Source organism: Argopecten irradians, chromosome 5 (genome assembly GCF_041381155.1).
Source record: "Argopecten irradians isolate NY chromosome 5, Ai_NY, whole genome shotgun sequence".
In the NCBI taxonomy this organism is placed as follows: domain Eukaryota; kingdom Metazoa; phylum Mollusca; class Bivalvia; order Pectinida; family Pectinidae; genus Argopecten; species Argopecten irradians.
This window is the reverse complement of record NC_091138.1, coordinates 28,263,758-28,283,955: the sequence shown is the minus strand read 5'-3', so window position 1 is coordinate 28,283,955 and position 20,198 is coordinate 28,263,758. Positions and strand designations below refer to the sequence as shown.

Sequence of the window (20,198 nt, the reverse complement as noted above, 5' to 3'; positions counted from 1 at the left end):
TAAAAGTGTTGTGCGAGGACCTCTAATGAAGCATGGCATGTAATCCAGACATGTATACAGATGTTTCATTCTCTGTCACTAAGGTGTTTACAAAGTACCAAGACTGGTGGAGGTTAGATAGCACCCAAATCTGTTACAGCAAGTACCGACCTTGACCTCAGATAAACTTTGTTCTATAACACAACTCATAAATCATTATTACTTCATGGCATGGCTTGAAACAGTGTGAACTTTTATCTGAAACCAGGAAGCCACTACAGTTATAGTGATAGCTATAGGTTGAGATAAGGACTAGCTGCAGCATGTCAGACTGGCTACATTGTCAAGGTCTGCAGTGCTGTCTGTCACCATGTGTAATTTCTGGGTGGAGCTCCTGTAACATTGATCTGGAATCAAACAACAGCTGAATGACCTGCTATAGAGTAGGGGATAATGTTATTCTATATGATCAACAAAGTGACTGACCTGCTACAGTGGCAATAATGATATACTACAGTGTAATAGGAAAGCAGAAAATGTAGCAGTCAGATCAAACTCGAACCCAGGACCTAAGAAGACTTTTAAAGTCAGATGATCTACTCATTGAGCTACCTGGTCACTGTTGAACAACCCAGCTCAATCCCGTTAAAATGCTCTGTCTCTCATATTAGACCCTTATTCCATCACTTTAGGCATTTTAATTTGGCACCTGCAAATATGTATTAGGAGAGGAGACTATAGAATTGTTGCTAAAGTGGACAACTAAAACCCCCATTGCAGAACCCTATATTTAGTTTACCCGACTTCCCTTTATGTCAGGGTTCTGTCTACCTTTTATCAAAATCAGTCAAGTAGTTTAGGAGTTCACCAGAAATATTTGTCTACAGACAGACAGACAGACGGACAGACATAGTATACCCCCTCTTAACTGCGTTGTGGGGGTATAAAAATGAAGTGGTTAGACCGGGGCTCGAACCTAGGACCTCTGACTGAACACTATAGCTAAATGCTCTATGGACTTAGCTACCTGGTTGATGATTCCAGTCCACTAGTATCAACATTCACAAAGTGACCTACTAATTGTCATTACACGAGATAAGATTAGAGAAGAGGATCAACAGTCATTAAACTGACCTGATATCACAGATAAGATTTTATAATCATTACAAGTCTACTTCAGTATATCTCCATTTTGTTTAATCTTTGTCGGAAAATATTTCCGAAGGCTCGCTAATGACCTGCCGAACCATCCCAGAAGTATTATTGGGAAGCATGAGCTCACAGCTTTCAGGCGTGTTCCACTAAGTCTTTCGATCATCTCCTTAAGTAGTAGAAGTCATTGATGGCCATATACCAGTGAAGGCAATCGCTGTGGTATATCAAATTATGAAATGTCATATGACCATTTTTTCTCCAATGAAAACTCATCTTAAATGGCAGCGATGTATAAATGCACTTCAGATTTTTTTTTCATCAATTTCAAAAGGATATACTAGAATAGAGTGTGGAAGGAGGAAATCATAACTGAATTCACTGCAAGTTACACAAAAGCATGACATTAAATTACATTAACATCAGCAAAATGATGTCAACAGGTAACCATATAACGAAGTATAAATAGGTATGGTAGCTGACCGAGTTCTTTGCCAAGCACCTGTATAATTATTAGAGCATGTGATGATGAGCATGCAATACCCCTCTTCATGTCAATCTCTAAATTGATGTCCCTAATTAACTTATCTCCTGTACTCATGTCCAACGCCTAATAAACTAAAATAGCTCTCCAAAAGATAGGCCCTAAGGGAGGTAATAAAGGTGAGGTGTACTGATAAGGGGAGATAATGGGGAGGGTGTGGACACTGATATGCTGATAAAGGGCTACAAGGACTACCCTAGTGGCCTATAAATGCCTTACTGATATTGTTACTGTAATGAGGTCTGCAGTAGTCTAATTATCACACATGGTGTGTATAAGGCTCCACACCTCAGCTGCTGTATAAACACAGGAAATTACCAATAGCTACACAGCTTCACACTTTCTGTAATTGCGGATACAAATACAATTTTCATGCTCAACTAAAATTAATATTTGTTCCCACAAATTTCGTGCTATGTGGACAGAATTCTTAATGACAATTTAGGAAGAAAATGGAGTGAAATGGCAATTTATGATGAAAAATTGAAAGGCAGACACCAAATCAAGGCTATATGGTAAGGGACCATCTTAGCTTATTTTGAAGAGAATAACATTTGTAAATTGAATAGGGTATGTGCTCAGGAGTACATAGGCACTGGGCTAAAATTTGAAATAATTTCCATCGGGATCAGGGCCAGTTATCTACCCAACAAGAAAGAGCCCAAATAACTTTGCTATTGCCTCTGATGTTTGTTTGAAGGTTAATTCATCTAAGTTTATTGCTCAAATTTTCAGTTAAATTGAGAAAAAAAACTATTGTTAGTTCATTGCTCAAATTTTATTCCTGACAGAATAAAGGATGTTATTGCCCAGGTTAAAACAGCAAATGAGGTTTACAACAATCACTGGTGAGATAGATAAGGATTTTAATTATTGCTTATAAATGTGTTAGCATAGGAATTTTGGGTGTTAATTCCTGACCAATATTATCTTTACTAAACAAGAGTACATCCCATGCTATCATCCCCAGCAAGTCTGGTAATGAAACATTAATAAACTTTGGGTGTGTCCACAAAACCTCCCAGCACTTGGTATAAAATACTGCTTCTTGTGAGATAAATTTCTTACAAGGATAATAATAGCAGTCAATCATGGTTAGATATAGCCATCTTCACTGGTGTTTATTTTAGGCAGCTGAGACTGATCTCCGGAAAACCTTGATGTAAACAGGTGGGAGAGGGCTGCTAACTGCTCAAGTGGCCTACACCCCGAGAAAGGTAAACACAGGTAGGCGTGGCACCCTTAACAGAGGGGGGAGGGGCACCCTTAACAGATGGGACCTTGTTCTGGTGAGGGAATTAACAGTTATTTATGAGTACATGTATATCATCATTAAAATACTACAGGGAATCCAGGAAACAGACATACATCATAAACGTGATACAATCAATCATGCATATCAAATCTGTCTTAATCACGATCAATCGGAATTCATAACCATTTTCGTCTATATATAGCTGCCTGGCATTGTAATAGCGTTCATGTACTCATTAAACTCAGAAATTATTATTTCAGCCTAATAAAACCATACAAATTGTTCTGTTACACTAGCTGTATTCAAAAATAAACTTTTTATTGAATAATACATCACCTTTAACATCATTTTTTTTTTATTCTTTATGGGCTCTGTATATGTTATAAAAAAAATATTGAATAAATGTTATAGGCCAGACTTACAATATCACATTATCCATAGGTTTTATGGAATCCACAGCTATTTCTGGGTCTAAAGTGAATGTGTTACCTATAATCTGTCACTTTTATTGCAGAGTAAATGTCACTCGTATGTTTAATCTGTGAACATTTGGAGCCAATTGAAAATGCATTTTTAATGTGTGAAAAGTCTGGCTCCCCATACAACTGAAGATCAAGAAAATGTCAGGTGGACATTTCTAGAAGATTTTTATACGAAAAGTGACATAGACAAAGAAAATGGGTTTTGACAAAATATTATTGTCCAAATTTACACCTGTATGTTACATTTTAAATAAAACTTGTTGACAGCTAAAGCAAGGTGTCAGTGCTGATATTATTTCCCAATTACAAGTAACATGACACATTTTTCAGTGCAACCCTGTTGACTAATCGTATTTCAGTTTAGCTACCAAACTTTTGTAAATATATCAATCAAAACTTCTGCTGACACCCATTTTTATAATCAAATTTCCTCCATATCCGATTTCGAAAAAGTTTAATTACATGAGCTTAAAGTGTGTTTAGGTGTCAGGCTCGTACTGGTACAGTGCATAAGGGCTCTGGTTATAATGCTGTCTCACCTATCGCATCATTTAGAAGAAATCTGATTGATGCTTCATACTTGTTACATTGTGAAAATTCATCAAGGAAAATGCATTAAAAGCTTTAATCTAAGAAAAGTACAAGCCAATGTACCAATAGACCTGCAAGTCTAAGAGCAATTCACTAATTATCCAGGCTCCATGAGACTTGAAGTTATAAGGATTCTGTTATCTGAAGGCAAAAATGAGGAGAATTGTAAAGAAATGTGCATTGTAGACATTTATCACCAAAACCTTGATAAGATTTTTTGGATTTGATATGACGTTTTAGTTTGTATAGTTGGACAAACTTTTGATATGGGGTTAAGAAACAATCAATTGTCTACTATACTTAAGTTTATGACCATTAACTTAACTAGAGATATATAACTCGTACACAAAACTCTGTGTTTTGCACTTTATCATGCCACTGCTCTGTCTTTTGAGCTCCCAACAGGGAAATAATTAAGCTAAACGTCATTAAAAAGGCTACAATTTCAGGGTTCTCACTAAGATTTTTAATAGATGGTTGAAAATTAATAATAGGTGGTTGGGGGCAGCCGGCAACAGGCAACCCGCTTTTAACAAGAACCCTGAATTTAGCAGGTGATGTACCAGTAATAATTTGTGAGATAGGTCTTCAATCAATGATAATTAATTTTCATTAGGTTGGTGATCATATGTAACACCTGACTAAATAATCTAGCTAACTATCAAATCTTTCTGGAAATCACTCATGTTCAGGAATGTACAATCTGTATGTCAAACTTGCTAAACAGGCTACATTGATATTTTAATCCTTTACTTAACCACTTCACAAACAAAAGTATCATAAAGTTTATTGTAGCTGGTCTCATAACTTAAACTTTCACCTTTCATGTTGAAGAAAGAAAGTTTGAATTTGATGTTAAACAAACAACCACAAATGCACATTCTTCTTGACAAAGCTGTTGTAAACCAATAAGTGTTTAACACCTGATGAAGGCTGAGAGCAGAGAATAAAAAGTGATTCGTGAGCAGGTTTGATTAAATACACCTGACCCATGTAACACTACTGACATTCTGTTTAACAAGTGTTCTCTATGTCTTATAAAAACCCACCAGCCTATAAGTTAAACCAACTCAGCCATACAATTAGCCAAATTTAATTTGTGTGTCTCGTTTACAAGGCATATCTGTACTGCACACAATACACAAAAAGTTCTCTTTTCTATGATGCATTCAAACAGAAATGACATCAAGAAGATTTTGTTTTCAATTGAATTTCATCAGAATTAATGTGTTACATCCTGCAAGAGTTTGTACAGTAATGTCAATTAATGCTTATAGGAAAAGTAATTAGATTGTGTCATTATTATACACTGGGTACATTTTGAACTTCATTCAATTGGTTGATATTTCATTTTATGAATGTCCATTGCAGTGACATTGAACCTGGATTCCTGAAATATTGAACTCATTGACCAAGGTCATATTGGTGAATCTTATACCTTTATCACTTTATGGTGTAGCAAGATTGACCTAGGTTGATGATCGGTGACCAGATAACTCATTGGCTAGTGTTCATAGGTCACAGGTTCAAACCCTTGTCGGGTCACTATATTTTCATCTCTCCTGTTACAAAATTGAAGAGCTTGCTAATCCCTGTGTTAAGCATTGGGAGTACACTTCGCAAAGGATACGAGTAATTGTGAGTTGTTATGTTTTCAGGGCGAGACCTGGAGAAAGGAAGGAGGTATACAGCAGGATTGGATTGGGTCGATCATCAGTGACCATGCAGGTAGCTTGATTGATGGAGTATTTAGCTGGTGTCTGAAGGTCGGGCTTGAACCTAGGCCAGTCTGGCCACTAAAGTTTCTCCTAGCTCTCCTGTTAAAATAGTCTTTAGAAATAAAGCCTTCTTCTGATAGAAGACACTACCATACTGATTTCCACAAAAAATGTCACAAAATTTGTCTGTGATCATACATGTACATATGCAATGGCGCGAATTGGTACCCGGCGAGAACTGGTTGCTTGCCAGTATCTACTGTTAGGGATTGATAAATAGGTAGACGATTAACTGAACCTCAGAAAATGTAACAATCTTTACATTGAAATGGACTGTGCAAAAATACTTCATGTTTGAAGTAAGCAGCAAGGAATAGAAACGAAATATTACAAAATAGCTGACATGATTTCTTTATTTGACAACAAGGTAAAAACCGCGAAGTTGCACAAACATAACTGCTCAAAATATCCTGCTTGATCAATATAAGCCTGTAATCAATAGGGATTTCTCGATCTCCTTATATAATCCTTTCATACCATTTCTGTTAATGTTCATATCTCCAACAATAGTAATGACAAATGATGCCGACAAAACCAGCAATTCTGTCCCATTATAATCACCATATGCACAACCAAAAAGTTATGAAGTTCTTCAAATTGGATCATTTGTAAATACATTTGTCTAATTCTAAACAACACTGTATTCTCTTAATTACTTTGCTGGAATGTGTGGTAAAAAGATTAGAATTGATTTTCATAAAACATTACAGGAAATTCTATGCTGATTCTTGGCAAAGAATTAAATAATTATGAATAATTTAATCACCAAAACTGAAAATTCAGTCTTCATTGATTCTTGCAATTGAAATATGTTTTCTGTAAAAGAAAATATATGTAAACATTTGAAAAAAAAATTCAACCAAGACCAAGAAATATTTCTAGCTAGGAGATGAGAGCATCTCCAGTGATATGCATTCAAAAGGAGTCACTTAAGGGATGTGATTTTCTCATAAAAAAAAAAACAAAAACAAAAAACAATATAATGTAAAGGATGTCATAAGAGAGTGAATTTCCATACTTAAAGTTACACAACAATTATTACAATATTATTTGATGTGTAACACAAACTTAAAACTACTGAACACTGGGTGTGAACCTAAATACTTCACTCACATGTTCACCTTCTTGCACTGGCTTGTTTTTAATGCTGGAGTTAAGTGGTTCTATGTTACATAACTTTGGATGACTTCAACTTTTTTATTTTTAGTGCTACATTTGCTAGAAATTTCTACCACAGGAATGTTATTTAGATTCTAAATGTAAGAAATAAATACAATTACTAAGGAGGTATCAATATTTCCATTCTTGATTTTTTTACATCTTATCACAAGTGTTAGTAAATGTGCCAGCCATGTTAAGGAGATAGAAGAAAGCTGACTGGAGTACCTAGAGAAAAGCCATTGACCAACAGCCAGAGCAAGGCAACTTTGAATTCCCCATGTTTCAATCTTACAACTAAGACGTTGTTGAGAGCTCTTAGTAATGTTTTGGGATAACTTATTTACACTGTAATATACTTGCATATAATAAAATTACTGTTGTAGAGAAAAAAAAAATGCCTACATGCCTGGTCTCCTTTGGATGTTGTAGTTTTGTTACATATTTTATACTTCATCATACAGAAAATATTTTGAGAATTATCTTTAACTATTCATCAAAGATGGTGATCCAAATTAAGATCCATTTAGCGATTGTAATAGACTGATTACTCCATTCTTGTGAAGAGAATCAACACCATAAAGTTTCTGCATAAGTTTGATTCAATCATTTGTTTGTAAACATGACAAACTGAACTAGAAAAACTGTTTTCTTATTTACAACATCCCTGGTATTTTCATCTTTTATTTTAATATAATGATAATGACTGAAAAGTTTGATAATGACTTACTTAACCCTGAACATGCTACATATGTACTTGTTTCAGATAAAGAAAATGTTTGTTTTTATTTTCCTTTGTCTCTCTTTACAGGTAAAATTACATAAATGACCTGGATGCACATGTGTTATAACAAATGATAAACAATTTTATGCTTCTTTCGATAGCCTGATGATGACACTAATTAATTTCACAGTTAGATTACAAAGGTTTGCATTCAATAAATATTATATATGTTGACAATGCCTCTGACAGTTATTATTAAGCCGCAGGCATAAAATTATAAATACCTGTATTTATCTAATCTACATATGAGTCAACGAATTGTGATTGATGGTAATAGGTCATTTAAAATTACTTTTAAAATCTTAACTTGATGTTATTCGTTTGACAGAATCCAACATCAACATGCATAATTCCGTCTGTGCTATAGAATGTCAGAAAAATCAGGTGTCTCTGGTGGTAGATAAGGCATGGTTTAATAAACAGTAGAAACACCTGTTGTCGAATACAGACTTAATGAAGATTATTCTCATCATACTTTCAATTTATGCTAATTGGTTTGTTGTAAAAATCTCATTTGAAATATGAATTTCTGAAGTACAAATAAAGTTCAAGTATGCAGAAAAGAATTTGTGCAGAATTATATCTCTGAAAATTTGTACTAGGTATTTCAGCAAAAATCAATGAACCAGGTGACTGATAAAATATCTCTATGGAATTTGAAAGCCACTTCTGTAATCTTACATATTTTCTGTAGAAAAAAAGGGTAATGGGAGCAATAGTTATATATTACAGCAATAAATGAATTCAGAAAGATAGAAATAACAATAAAGTATTTATAGTAACGTTTATAGTCAATCTGCATGGCCATTAGTAACATTCCCTATCTCTGTCCCATAGGCACAAAAAATCTATATAAAATCTACAACACTTTCAACAAAACCTTTAGCAATTTATTTTCTCATCTGCAAACAAAATATGCTTGAATGTAGGGTTAAGTCTGAACTTTCACACTGCATAATTCCTTACTATTACAAGATGTGCATTCTACTTGACTGAATAAACACTATGAAAACAGATACAATCTTTAGATATGATTTACCTGTGAAATGCCTATACACAGACAACTAACAGAGAGGATGAAATGTGACACAGTCAGTTTATACCAATAAATATGCTAAACCCCCTAAACCATTCAAGTTAATACAGAGAACAGGCCTTTTTGTTACCCTCAGTGTGTGTGTCTTTCCATCTCCGTATTGTACCAATCTTGGGCGTTTCCTTTTGTATCAAATTAACTCATTTGCTTGAGCAATCAAGTGGTAAAAATACATACAGGGGTACAAATTTCAAACATCCAGCTGCAGATATTCAACTGCATGAACTTGATAGCACAAACGCCCATCTGTAAGCTTATATATGCACAGATTTGTCTTGATGCTGTGTTTAATCTCTTCTTTAAATCACATTACAAATTCTGGGGTTATAGTCAGCACGCTAATGAGGTTTTAGTTTTTGTATTTTATATATGTTGATGACTTCTTTTCTCATAAAGGTTATTCTCCACAAGGTGTTATGCACAGCTGACATCGATTGAAAAACATTACATTTGCATTTTTTTTTTCTTTGATTTATTCATTTATTTTTTATTTTTGCTTCTATCACAATAGATATAAAGGACTTTATCTTTTAACTTTTATACACTCCTACCATATAGTTATTGTTTATCAATCTTACACTCCTACCATATAGTTATTGTTTATCAATCTTACACTCCTACCATATAGTTATTGTTTATCAATCTTACACTCCTACCATATAGTTATTGTTTATCAATCTTACACTCCTACCATAAAGTTATTGTTTATCAATCTAAGTAAAAGCATTAGTTATAATTAAAGATGAAGAGAAGTTAATTGGAAGAAACTTTAGGATACCTAGCTGTTCAAATAATGGTTCTATGGAAGCTTTCATATAAATAATTTCTATATACATACAGAAGCAAATTAGCTTAGGAAATCTACAGGCAACAATTCACATTCATTCTGGTTGATTTGGACTTGAAGAACACATATTGGATTGTGACAAGCACTGCCTGTTTCTAATGACTTCACCATTTGCCTGATTATACCTATATATACTTTTAAGATGCTGTTGGAATATGAATTTATATCATCGATTAAAACATCATAATATTCATCAAATCCCTACCTATCAAATGTTCAGCCTTTATACATGTACGTGTACATAGTTTCATGAACAATACCCACATTCATATAAAAGTGTTTCGTTGCCTTCTTTGAAGGTCAACACAGGTATTAAAATGAATCATCCAACAAAAGAAATTTGTTCTTTCTGGATATTTTGCAAATCATTTTTCCCACCATTTTGTTGTTAAAACAAGCATAAACATACACCATGTTACCACATGTGATGTGCATAGAGGTATTTTTTTCATTTTCATGGGGATACTAATTTGGTTAAAATATAAAATATAAAATGAGTTTTTTCAGCACAAGTATTTCTTGGTTAATAAGTATAATTAACTTACCTTCCTCCCAGCTGGCGTTAAAGCCAGACAGTTGAATACTATCATCTGACTTGAAAATGACTAGAAGAATATTATTGGAGGAAATCCTGACTTGTGGTGTGTCAGCGCCTGAAAGTCTTCCGACCAGCGGATCATTCACAGTGCTTCCATCGTAGATTTCTATAAAATCATTCAGCTCTTCTATCTCGAAGCTGTCAAACTGGACACAGAAAACAAATCATTTTATTTGTTTGTGAACTTGAATTCACAATATCTATTCAACAAAATTATCTTAAATATATAATTTAATCAGTTGTTCTTTGCAATAAGTGAGCAAGAATGACCATACGGTTGCTCAATCTCAAACTCAGTATCTCTGAATAGTGTCTACAAGGTTCATTTGTTTTTTCTTTGTTTTTGTTTTATGTCCTATTAACAGTTAAGGAAGTGGAGGAAAGCAATAATACCCAGAGACAAACTTGGCAAGTTCTCCACTTGGATTCCTTACTAGAAACCAAGAGGTTAAGGACTAATGGTACGCAATATGTCAGAATTGTGTTAACACTCACCATTGCAGCCCTATGTCATAAATACAGATAGACATACATTCTGTCCAACCCCAATTTCTTTGACCCGCCAATAAATACCAAGTTGAGCACCATACTGAACATTTCAAATACAAACTAAATCAGGACTCGAACCTTAAACCTTAGACTATTGGACAACAGTTATCTGAACTAACTAACCATGATTGTACATCAGTGTTCTGTACTATGAAATAACCGTTCTGGAAGACTGGATTATTTTATCTGGTGTGACAATTAATTCATTTATCCTTACAAACCCATTTGAATTCTTCTAATTCAAAGGTTGGAAGAGTCCATTATACATTTTCGGGGGTGATATGGTACTTACCTGTAATTGTATCTTGGTTCCTATGGATGATTCTATACTCCAATGACATGATGAGAGTTTGGGATATGATTGTGGAAAGTTTGGCGAATGGAATGTTTTTTGTGTTCCTTGAAGATAGCCACCACACACAGCTGAAAAGATGATAAATCAACTAAAGTAAACTATTAAAACCTGACACTATTACAGGAATGACAAATGACTACATCTTAAAGGGATTATGAAATAAAACCGTGATAATGAATAGGCTTTTCATTATCTGTCCATGCACCCATTAAAATAAACAGTGAAGGAATTTGTGTTAAAATCTAATGTAATCCTAGTAAAGTTTTGTAACTCAGATTTCATTGAACAAGAAAATTCAGGTAACAAAGGAAATGTTTCATGACAGGTACAATAATATACAGAAAACACTGACCTCTACAGCAACTGGGGGACAGAGATTTTCTTTCAACAATATGCTGATTAAGTATTATAACTATAATTACTGCTTAATCTGGAGGCTATATCAGCATATTATACCAATACAGTGTACACTGTCTGACATCTAAAAACATGGCCATCAATTAATGTTATAATGGTCATCAATATCATGATGTTCATTATGTTATGATTTTAAGTGTATATCTTTAGCATGCCTACTAACACCTGAAATCCTTTTTAGGAGAATCCTTATGTAAAAGTAAATAATTGATTAGAATATTCATTTAAACAATCACATGGTTCACACATGTGTGGCACCTCAAAGGATTTTTAAAATGATGATGAAATTATTTTCATGTTATAATTTGAAAATTTTGGCACACCCTCAGAAACAATTCAGAACTAGCTGTAAAATAACAAGCTATATGGTGCATATGATTATTGAATTACCTGGTAATACAACCGTTCATAAAATTAATAGCTCCAGATTACTTGTATCTCTATGATTTTCTATGGTATAATTTGACACTGGGGGCCTGAGGAGATAATAACATTACACACACCAGATGAACTTGAGGTAATGCACCAACAGCTGTTTATTGGAACAGTACAAAGGTTAGAAAACCACACACTTCTCTTTTTATCATTAAATAATCTTAACATTAATCAATGCAACACTTTACAAAAACAGGCAACAACTTATATCCCACCCACATCCCAATCTATTGTCAAAGATATTGGAAAATAAACATTTAACCCAAAGACATTAAATACTTGTTCAATTCTTGGAACACTAGTTGATTATCGACACAATGTCCACCTAACTTTCCACTATGTAGATTATGTACATTTTTCATAAATATGTTGCATGTCCACAAATGTTATCCAAAACACTACTGTATTGAAAACCTCATCAAAACATTGTGTGATTTGGTGTATATAGTACTTGATCTATATGTCAATCAAGGTTAATGAAATCAGCTGAGAAGTACATTGGAATCTCTGTCTACAGATGTCAGGTGTATTTAATGTGTTTTTTATCACGGTTTACAGTTGGATTATATCTATCATTTTTCCTATCTAGGTTACTTAAAAGTTTAAACAATAGACCATTATGAAGTATCATTGTATTCCTAATGAGAGTTACCCTATTTGATAAACAATACAAGGTGACCTTCCTTGGTGACCTGACAAAGTGGAATGGAAGCTACATCACCTACATACACATATCTCCATAAATCATAGTAGCTTGACTTGGATATCATTTAAAACAAACAAATATGATGATTACCTTCATCAAATCTGACATCATCCAGCTTGGCAGTTGATATTCTTATACCTAATTTTTAAGCCATTTAATTAATAGATATCATCAAGAGCATTCCTAGATGCTGCACCAGAAAGTACAAAAGCCTTCAAATATATTTATGGAAGAACAGGGAAAATACAGATTCCTGTCAAGTGTCCCAACCACGAATATTGAACCTGGGTCTTTGGTGTGGAAATCTACAGCTCTACCGACTGAGCCAAAGAAGCATGCTCCGCCAGCTGAATGACAGAAGGTGTATTTAACACTATGCACAGAGGCCGTATTTAACACTATGCACATACCACACCGACCCACTCCTTTTACATATTAAGATTGCAAAATGTAATCACATTGTCTAATATTTTGGTATGAATTGTTTGTGTCCTTAGTATAAAGCATGTTTTTATTACTTTACAAACTTTCAAGTTGACATTATTAAGCAGCACAGTAGTGCAGCCTTTAGTATAGAGTTATTGTGGCCTTATAAATAGATCCTTCATCAAAACCTGCCTAAGAAATCCCTCTCTATAACAACCAACTGTGTAATAAGACTACTTTCTCAGAGTCTAAAATGGTCAATATCAACATAATTTGACCTGATATGTACATGTAACAGTCACGTGGCTAAAATTTCATTTTTTTTATCCCATGGGGAATCTTTATAAACAGGGCTGACAATTAATCACTGGTTATTATCTAACCATTATTTCTCATGTAGTTTAATATATTTACCTCTACAGTTTTGTTCATCTGATTCATCTGCACAGTCTACCTTTCCATCACACACTGATGAGTTGCTGATACATCTACTTCCGTCCTTACACTGGAAATGGTCTCTAGCACACGCCTCACTCTCACACACAAATGGACGACGGTCCTCACATCTACCCAACCCCCACCGGTACTTTCCATACTCTGTGGGGACTAGGCTGAGGGAACAGCATTGCTGGATACCTGTCAATACAAATGTATTTATGAAATTTCACTTTTTCACAATTTAATTTCATTGCAAATCTAGGGTCATACAACAGAATGAATCAGTTTTAAAGACTTTGACAACTTTCTTACTAGACATTAAGGATGGATCTTCAAACTAAAATTTGTATTAATTACCAAATAGCTGGAAAAACAGGAATATCAAATTTTAGTTGTTTTAAATTTCTGCAATCTGGTTTTCAAGGAATATATGATCTAAGTTTCAATAATATGCAAAACAAAACTTTACAATCATAGCCAAATTTGTGTCCTAGCAAAATCATGAAAATATCATCCCCTAAAATCTAATTGGCTAATACAGCATCTCATTATGATAATGCTAAAACAAATAATGCAGCTACATGACCTTCAATTATCATTGATGGTATGTATGATGCATTAGACACCCATGAAGTTGTAAATGAATTATTGTGCTTCTTAGGTGGTTAATTGCTGCAGTGGTAACACACAACCTTATCCACAAAGTAACACTTTACACTTCATGGGAGACATAAAAGTGTGACTGATCGACAATTTATATATTTTGATATAAATTGTTAGGAAATTATTGAACTTCATGGGAGACATAAAAGTGTGACTGATCGACAATTTATATTATTTGATATAAATTGTTAGGAAATTATTGAAAAGTGAATAAGTACTATATTTTGGTATTATTATTGCTTAAAACCGGTGAGTCATACATCATCGTCACAACTAATTTGCAAATGAATTAAGATTGTATTTATATCAATTTACACAAAAACTCATTGTTAGCTCATGCCCCAATTACAGGGCTATAGACTAAATGTATTTTAGGAGGAGGTGTGTAGAAATATCAGTAACAACATGGAGATGCATTATGAATGGGATAGCATTGTGATAAAATGATCCTATCATTTACAGAACATTATATACTGTGTATCACCTATGACTCATCTCTGTATCTAAGAAATAGTAGTATGTGTAAAGATCTGTGTATTGTGCTTTAACGTTGCACATGGCTTTGATCTGGTATTGGGTATCTGTTTATCTGAAGTGCATCCTTGTCTATATTGAACCCATATTTTTCAATGATTAATGATGTATAAATAACTTTTTAGTAACCTTTTACTTGAAACATATATGATATACCTGACATTTAATAATAGTTTTTAAGTTAAAAATGCAACATTTATTGGGTTACATTTCTCTAGAAACAATAAAATCACAGAAGGTCAAAGCAATAAAAAAAATTGACTTGAGCTAACATTCCGCGTTATTTTAAGTAGACAAAAATACATTAATAACCAAGCACACCTAGAGATTCAGTCATTACTGTCATAACTTCAGTACCTTTCTAATACTTAATCACTATACAGGAAATCCTATTGACCTTGCTAGAGCCGCCAGCACTTTGTAATAATTACCATACAAGTATCCTTACATTCCAAATCAATCATATTTTTCATTTCTAGTTTTGAAACAGGATTTTCAATTGTCCTGACACTCCGAATCAATTACAGTTTATGTCTTTATACCACAAGTACTGTTACATGAGCTTTATGTAGTACTAGAAATATATACTTATGTATATCTACATATCAGGTTATTAGTGTTTATAGACACTTAGAGAGTTTATTTCGCTGACACCGTCACAGGTAAAAAAATGTATGGAGTTTATTGTAGTGTGACAGGTAAAAAGTTTGACCTCATGTTGTATGAAAACCAACAAAAGCCCAATGATTACTGTTACAAGTTCATAATGTTATACGTACTGAAAATATTTCACTAAGAATGTTAATTATATTTCTAGGAACCCTCGTAAAAATAATACAGAATGCAATTTTTTTTTGTGAAATGCTTTTATGTACATGTAATTATATCACTGTGTTATACATACGGTAATATAATAGTACACTGGTCCTAAATAGAACAAGACATAAAAATAAATATTTTTTCTATGGTTCTAGTCAAATTTAACCTGACATTAAAAATCATTTGATTTAAATACTGAGAGAATTAATTAGGCTACTTTTACCTTCAATCATACGATCTACTGACTTTGAGGAAATGAAGGTTAGATGAAGATGTATCATATTGCTGTAAATTGATCGAAAGACTACTAAATGGTTGAAAGAAAGACTAAAATTTTTAGACAGTTTTTGCATCACCTAAAAGTAAAAAACCTGAAATAAACCTGACTGAAGACTAATTAATTACTTGTAATGATCTGGCTAATAAAAATACCAGATTTCCCCATAAATGAATAAATTGAAAGACTTTAGAAGACTAATGGTAGCATGATAGAATGGTAAGAGTCCCTATGTATACCTGATTGAAAGACTGATGGTTGATTGAGGGACCAGTATCCCTCGTAAGCCTGTGCTATCTGTCCATTTGTCCATAAGAACTGCCCACCTTCATCTCGATACAATCCTGAAGAAGAATTTTAAAAAATTATTCATGAACAAAAGATCATTAAAAAACCACTTACACTCAAAATGCACATCTTTAAAAATATGAATGATGGATTTAAGATTGAAAATAATTGAAAATGAATGGCAAAAGGAAATAAAGTCATTTAATTGATGCCAAGTTAAGGTGATAAACTGAATATTTCCTTATTTTATAACTATTTATATATGCAAACTTAAAACTATATGTATACAATACAATCATGACAGGAAATAGATTCTGTAACATTTGGACCAATTAGCATACACCTGATGCTTTATGAAAGGACAAACATACCAAATGCCCAGGAAAAGCACTCATACTGATTCGTAAATTTTGATGACGAATAAGTGATTTTCATTGCAAATCATTGGCTGCATGTAAATTTTTCCGTGTAATTTAAAAAAAAATATATTGAGGTATGTTGGAAAATGTCACTTATCAATTTATTTTTTTGGTAAGTATGAACTCCCTTTGCAGGATATGAAGTTGATTATTCTACAATGTCTTGACACATCTATGTAAATTAAATCAGAATGAAAGAATTACCAATCCAGATTGTTGTTATTGACTCTTCAACACCCTGAGTGTTGTTGCTTGAGCTGCTAACAGCTACAGTGATCTCATCTCCATACAGCTGATTGTAATTAAAGCCTCTTATCCTCAACAAGTTACCACCAGATCTGAAATATAAGAAATCCGTCTTTGAAGCTCTTATGTCTTATTTGATCACAAGTAGAATTTTCTTCACCGCTGATGAATGGTACTTTTTCTCTATCAAAAACAGGAGCAGAGGAAAATGTAAGTTTCTTCAGTTACAAAAGTTACTTATTGTACACCATTACCATCATTGAAAGATTTGAGCCTCTTATTTTACTTCAAGATAAAATTATTTTAAAAAATTCATTGTGTCAAGAAAAAAATCCATAGTATTATGTCAAATATGGAATGAGGAACTGATTGTGCATGTACCAAAAGAAAAATAAATTATTCTATGTATTTTTTTGTGTTAATTAGACACATATCTACACGATTAAACATCAGTTATTGTTCAAATGATGGGTATCTTGTAAGGTCTGTCGGTGGTGGAGCATCTTTAATGAATGCCATTTGTTTCTGAACTCAAATATCTAAGAAGCATAACCAATATTGGGAATTATCATCAAAGACAACTTCGCTAGCCAAGGGTATTCAGTCCAACACTCTCCCTGAAACCCTTGGTGGATCTCGCGTCAAAATTGAAGTTCCCACAACTGCAGGGATGCAGCAGATGGTGCAGTGCTAGAACTTCAGTTTTGACGCGAGATCTACCAAGGGTTTCAGTATCGTACTGTATACCCTTGGCTAGCGAAGTTGCAACAAAGAATGTATTTTATAGTTACATATGTGTCATGAAATGAATATTGATAACAAGGAACTAAAATACAGCAGGCAATATATTCCAGATATCACAATTATTTAAAATGATATTTAATTTTCGAAAACTATTGATTTCATTAAAATATAATCATATTTATTTCAAGACTATCAGACCTGGATAATTCATATTTTACCTAACGGCACACAAAGCTGACTATTGTGTTTGTTTAGCCAAACAATAAAGAATACTAATTATGTATCGTCATGAATATTTTTACAATTTGCATTTTATAACAAAGGATCATTGTTCCTTATTTGAAAGATGCTATCTAAATAAAAAAAAATTATACTATATCACATAACATAACATAAAATAAATAAATATTCTAAAAGGCATGAAATATACATTTGATAAATCTTATCTTTTGCCTTTTCTTTCTTTTAATTTTTTCCGATTCTTGTTTTGTTTTTTTTTTCTGTACAAATCTGCAGGTATACTCTGACATAGTGCCTCTTTAATCTTGTGTATATAATCTTAAATTCCAATCTGTATAAAACTTTTATGACTAAATAGCCATGAAAAGTTATCCTATCCGGTTTAACATTGTATTAGCTTTACTGTTCAACCATCATTGAAGTAAGATTAACAACCACTTTATTTAATATGGGCGGTCATAAATCATTAAATGTAATAACAAACTCCAAACTTTTGTGTGACCTTCACTCATAATATCCCAGAAATACACCACCAAACACACACTCAGTGTGAACATTGAATATACACTGTACATTTAGTGTACAACATGATTGTATTAAATTATAAGTTCTGAATGGTGCGACTGGCTAGCAAGATAACAAGAATGATACTGATCGGATGGTTTTAACCCAAACTGAATGGTTTTTTTCAAGTAACTACATGTACTTATATCACTACTTCCTATAAGCAAATGAAAGTACATGTACTCATAATTTAGGCTTAGGATGGCTAGAAATATCCATAAGACATAGAAAGGCAAGCTCAGCCTCTCTGTGAAATGATGACAACACAAAATGACTTGGGTGTACCACCCCCTTTCCATTTTATGCAGGACATAAATAGGTGTCATGCAATGTTTATATTTTATAATTTTAAAAATAATTTTTATTTCAGGATTCCATTTCAAATGACTTATTTTATTGGTCTGATATACAGAAGGTTTCAGATGGGCTTTGCCTAAAATGTGAGACTAAACCCTAGCTGTATAGGTGTTTACATCAAATTTGTATGAGAAAATGATAATTACATTCTAGCAATAATTTGGTAATCTATGAGGGTGTGTCGGTGTTATGCCAGACATATTAAATATTATTCTATACGCTATACACATTACAACTCATTTTCTCTTAGTGGTCCATCAACAGCTAATTGACATAAAAACATAAAAGTTGATAAAGCCACGATCCTCTAAAGTGATGACATAAACTATACATCTATGTCCTTGAATGATATACCTTTTATTTGAAGTGAAAATCCTCTAACATTAGACTTATAAAGGCTTATTTAACCTAATCTTGTTGATTTAATTTTTAATTTAGGCCATTGAGAAACAATGTTTTCACAATTATACTGAATGGGTGTCTATATGTTCATGGGTGCATGATAGGATATAAAAAGTTGAACATTTAGTATGTAGATAAAGCCTTGGGTGTGTATGTGTCAACAAGTGACAGCAGATACATGTCTACTCTATCTTATCTACCTACTATACATGTTCATATGTAGTGACCTAGGTGAACAAAACCTTGAACAAATACACCAAACAAAACTTACAAGAAGATATATCTGAATCATTCCTTTTCCATGGTAACAACAGGATGTTGTTCGTTTAGTGGGAGTTATCAATATATATACAATGCATTACAATCATCCCAGATCATAATCATATAACTAACAGAAAACAGATGAGCTTCCAAAATATTATAATTAATTCCAAAATCTTGTTTCTATCCTCGACCAGGTGGTAAAGCAGAGGTTGTATCAGTGTACCTAAACAGATGTTGGTGTTTATCTATAAACAGGATTGATCTGCCTGGTTATATAGCCGGCCACCCATACCTACTCCATGGTAACAGATTCTACATATTACCCAATATAAAACTTGTGTATTGATTTCAATAAGAAATTCAGAGCACCTCATATATCAATCTCACCATAAAGTTTCAGTTGATAGTATTATTGTTTTGTTGAAAAACAAAATTTTATTACTGCCGTTTTAAATCATATCAGGTAAAATATTTGACAAATTAATACTTAATCTAAACTGACATCTGTCAGCATTTATTGGTGTGATGTGTTACTCTCTACATATAATATTAAATGACAATTGTGTTGAACGTGCACATTGATTGTAATTAACAAAAGTTCATCTAAGTACTAGAAGAAGGTGAAAGAGATAAGTAGTGATATTCATTAATTTCATTGCTAAAGTTTTAAGTCAGTATTAAAAACAAATGTAAAATATTCAATAAATATTTAATGAAAATTTATATCTAATAGCATTAATTGCAACTGTAATATTCATATTATATGATTACAATTAAATTTATGTGTACAT

The 20,198-nt window shown here is 33.0% G+C and overlaps 1 protein-coding gene and 1 long non-coding RNA gene across 6 annotated transcripts in view; one reads left to right on the top strand and one right to left on the bottom strand.

The window, feature by feature from the left end:
- Positions 1–20,198, bottom strand: part of LOC138323423 (uncharacterized) — a 111,191-nt gene that overhangs the window by 67,435 nt on the left and 23,558 nt on the right. For all 5 annotated transcript variants that reach the window (XR_011208544.1, XM_069268030.1, XM_069268032.1 and 2 more), the window contains exons 4-8: positions 16,795–16,928; positions 16,123–16,227; positions 13,567–13,788; positions 11,106–11,236; positions 10,212–10,410 (exon numbers count right to left, since the gene is read on the bottom strand). Coding sequence is in view for 4 of the 5 variants with exons in the window: in XM_069268030.1 (XP_069124131.1) it covers positions 10,212–10,410; positions 11,106–11,236; positions 13,567–13,788; positions 16,123–16,227; positions 16,795–16,928 (791 nt within the window). In the remaining variant the exon portion in view is untranslated. The remainder of the gene's footprint in view (positions 1–10,211; positions 10,411–11,105; positions 11,237–13,566; positions 13,789–16,122; positions 16,228–16,794; positions 16,929–20,198) is intronic.
- On the top strand, positions 1,886–8,184 carry LOC138323424 (uncharacterized). The gene is made up of 3 exons (XR_011208545.1): positions 1,886–2,190; positions 2,806–2,892; positions 5,662–8,184. It is a non-coding gene; the product is annotated as an uncharacterized lncRNA (long non-coding RNA).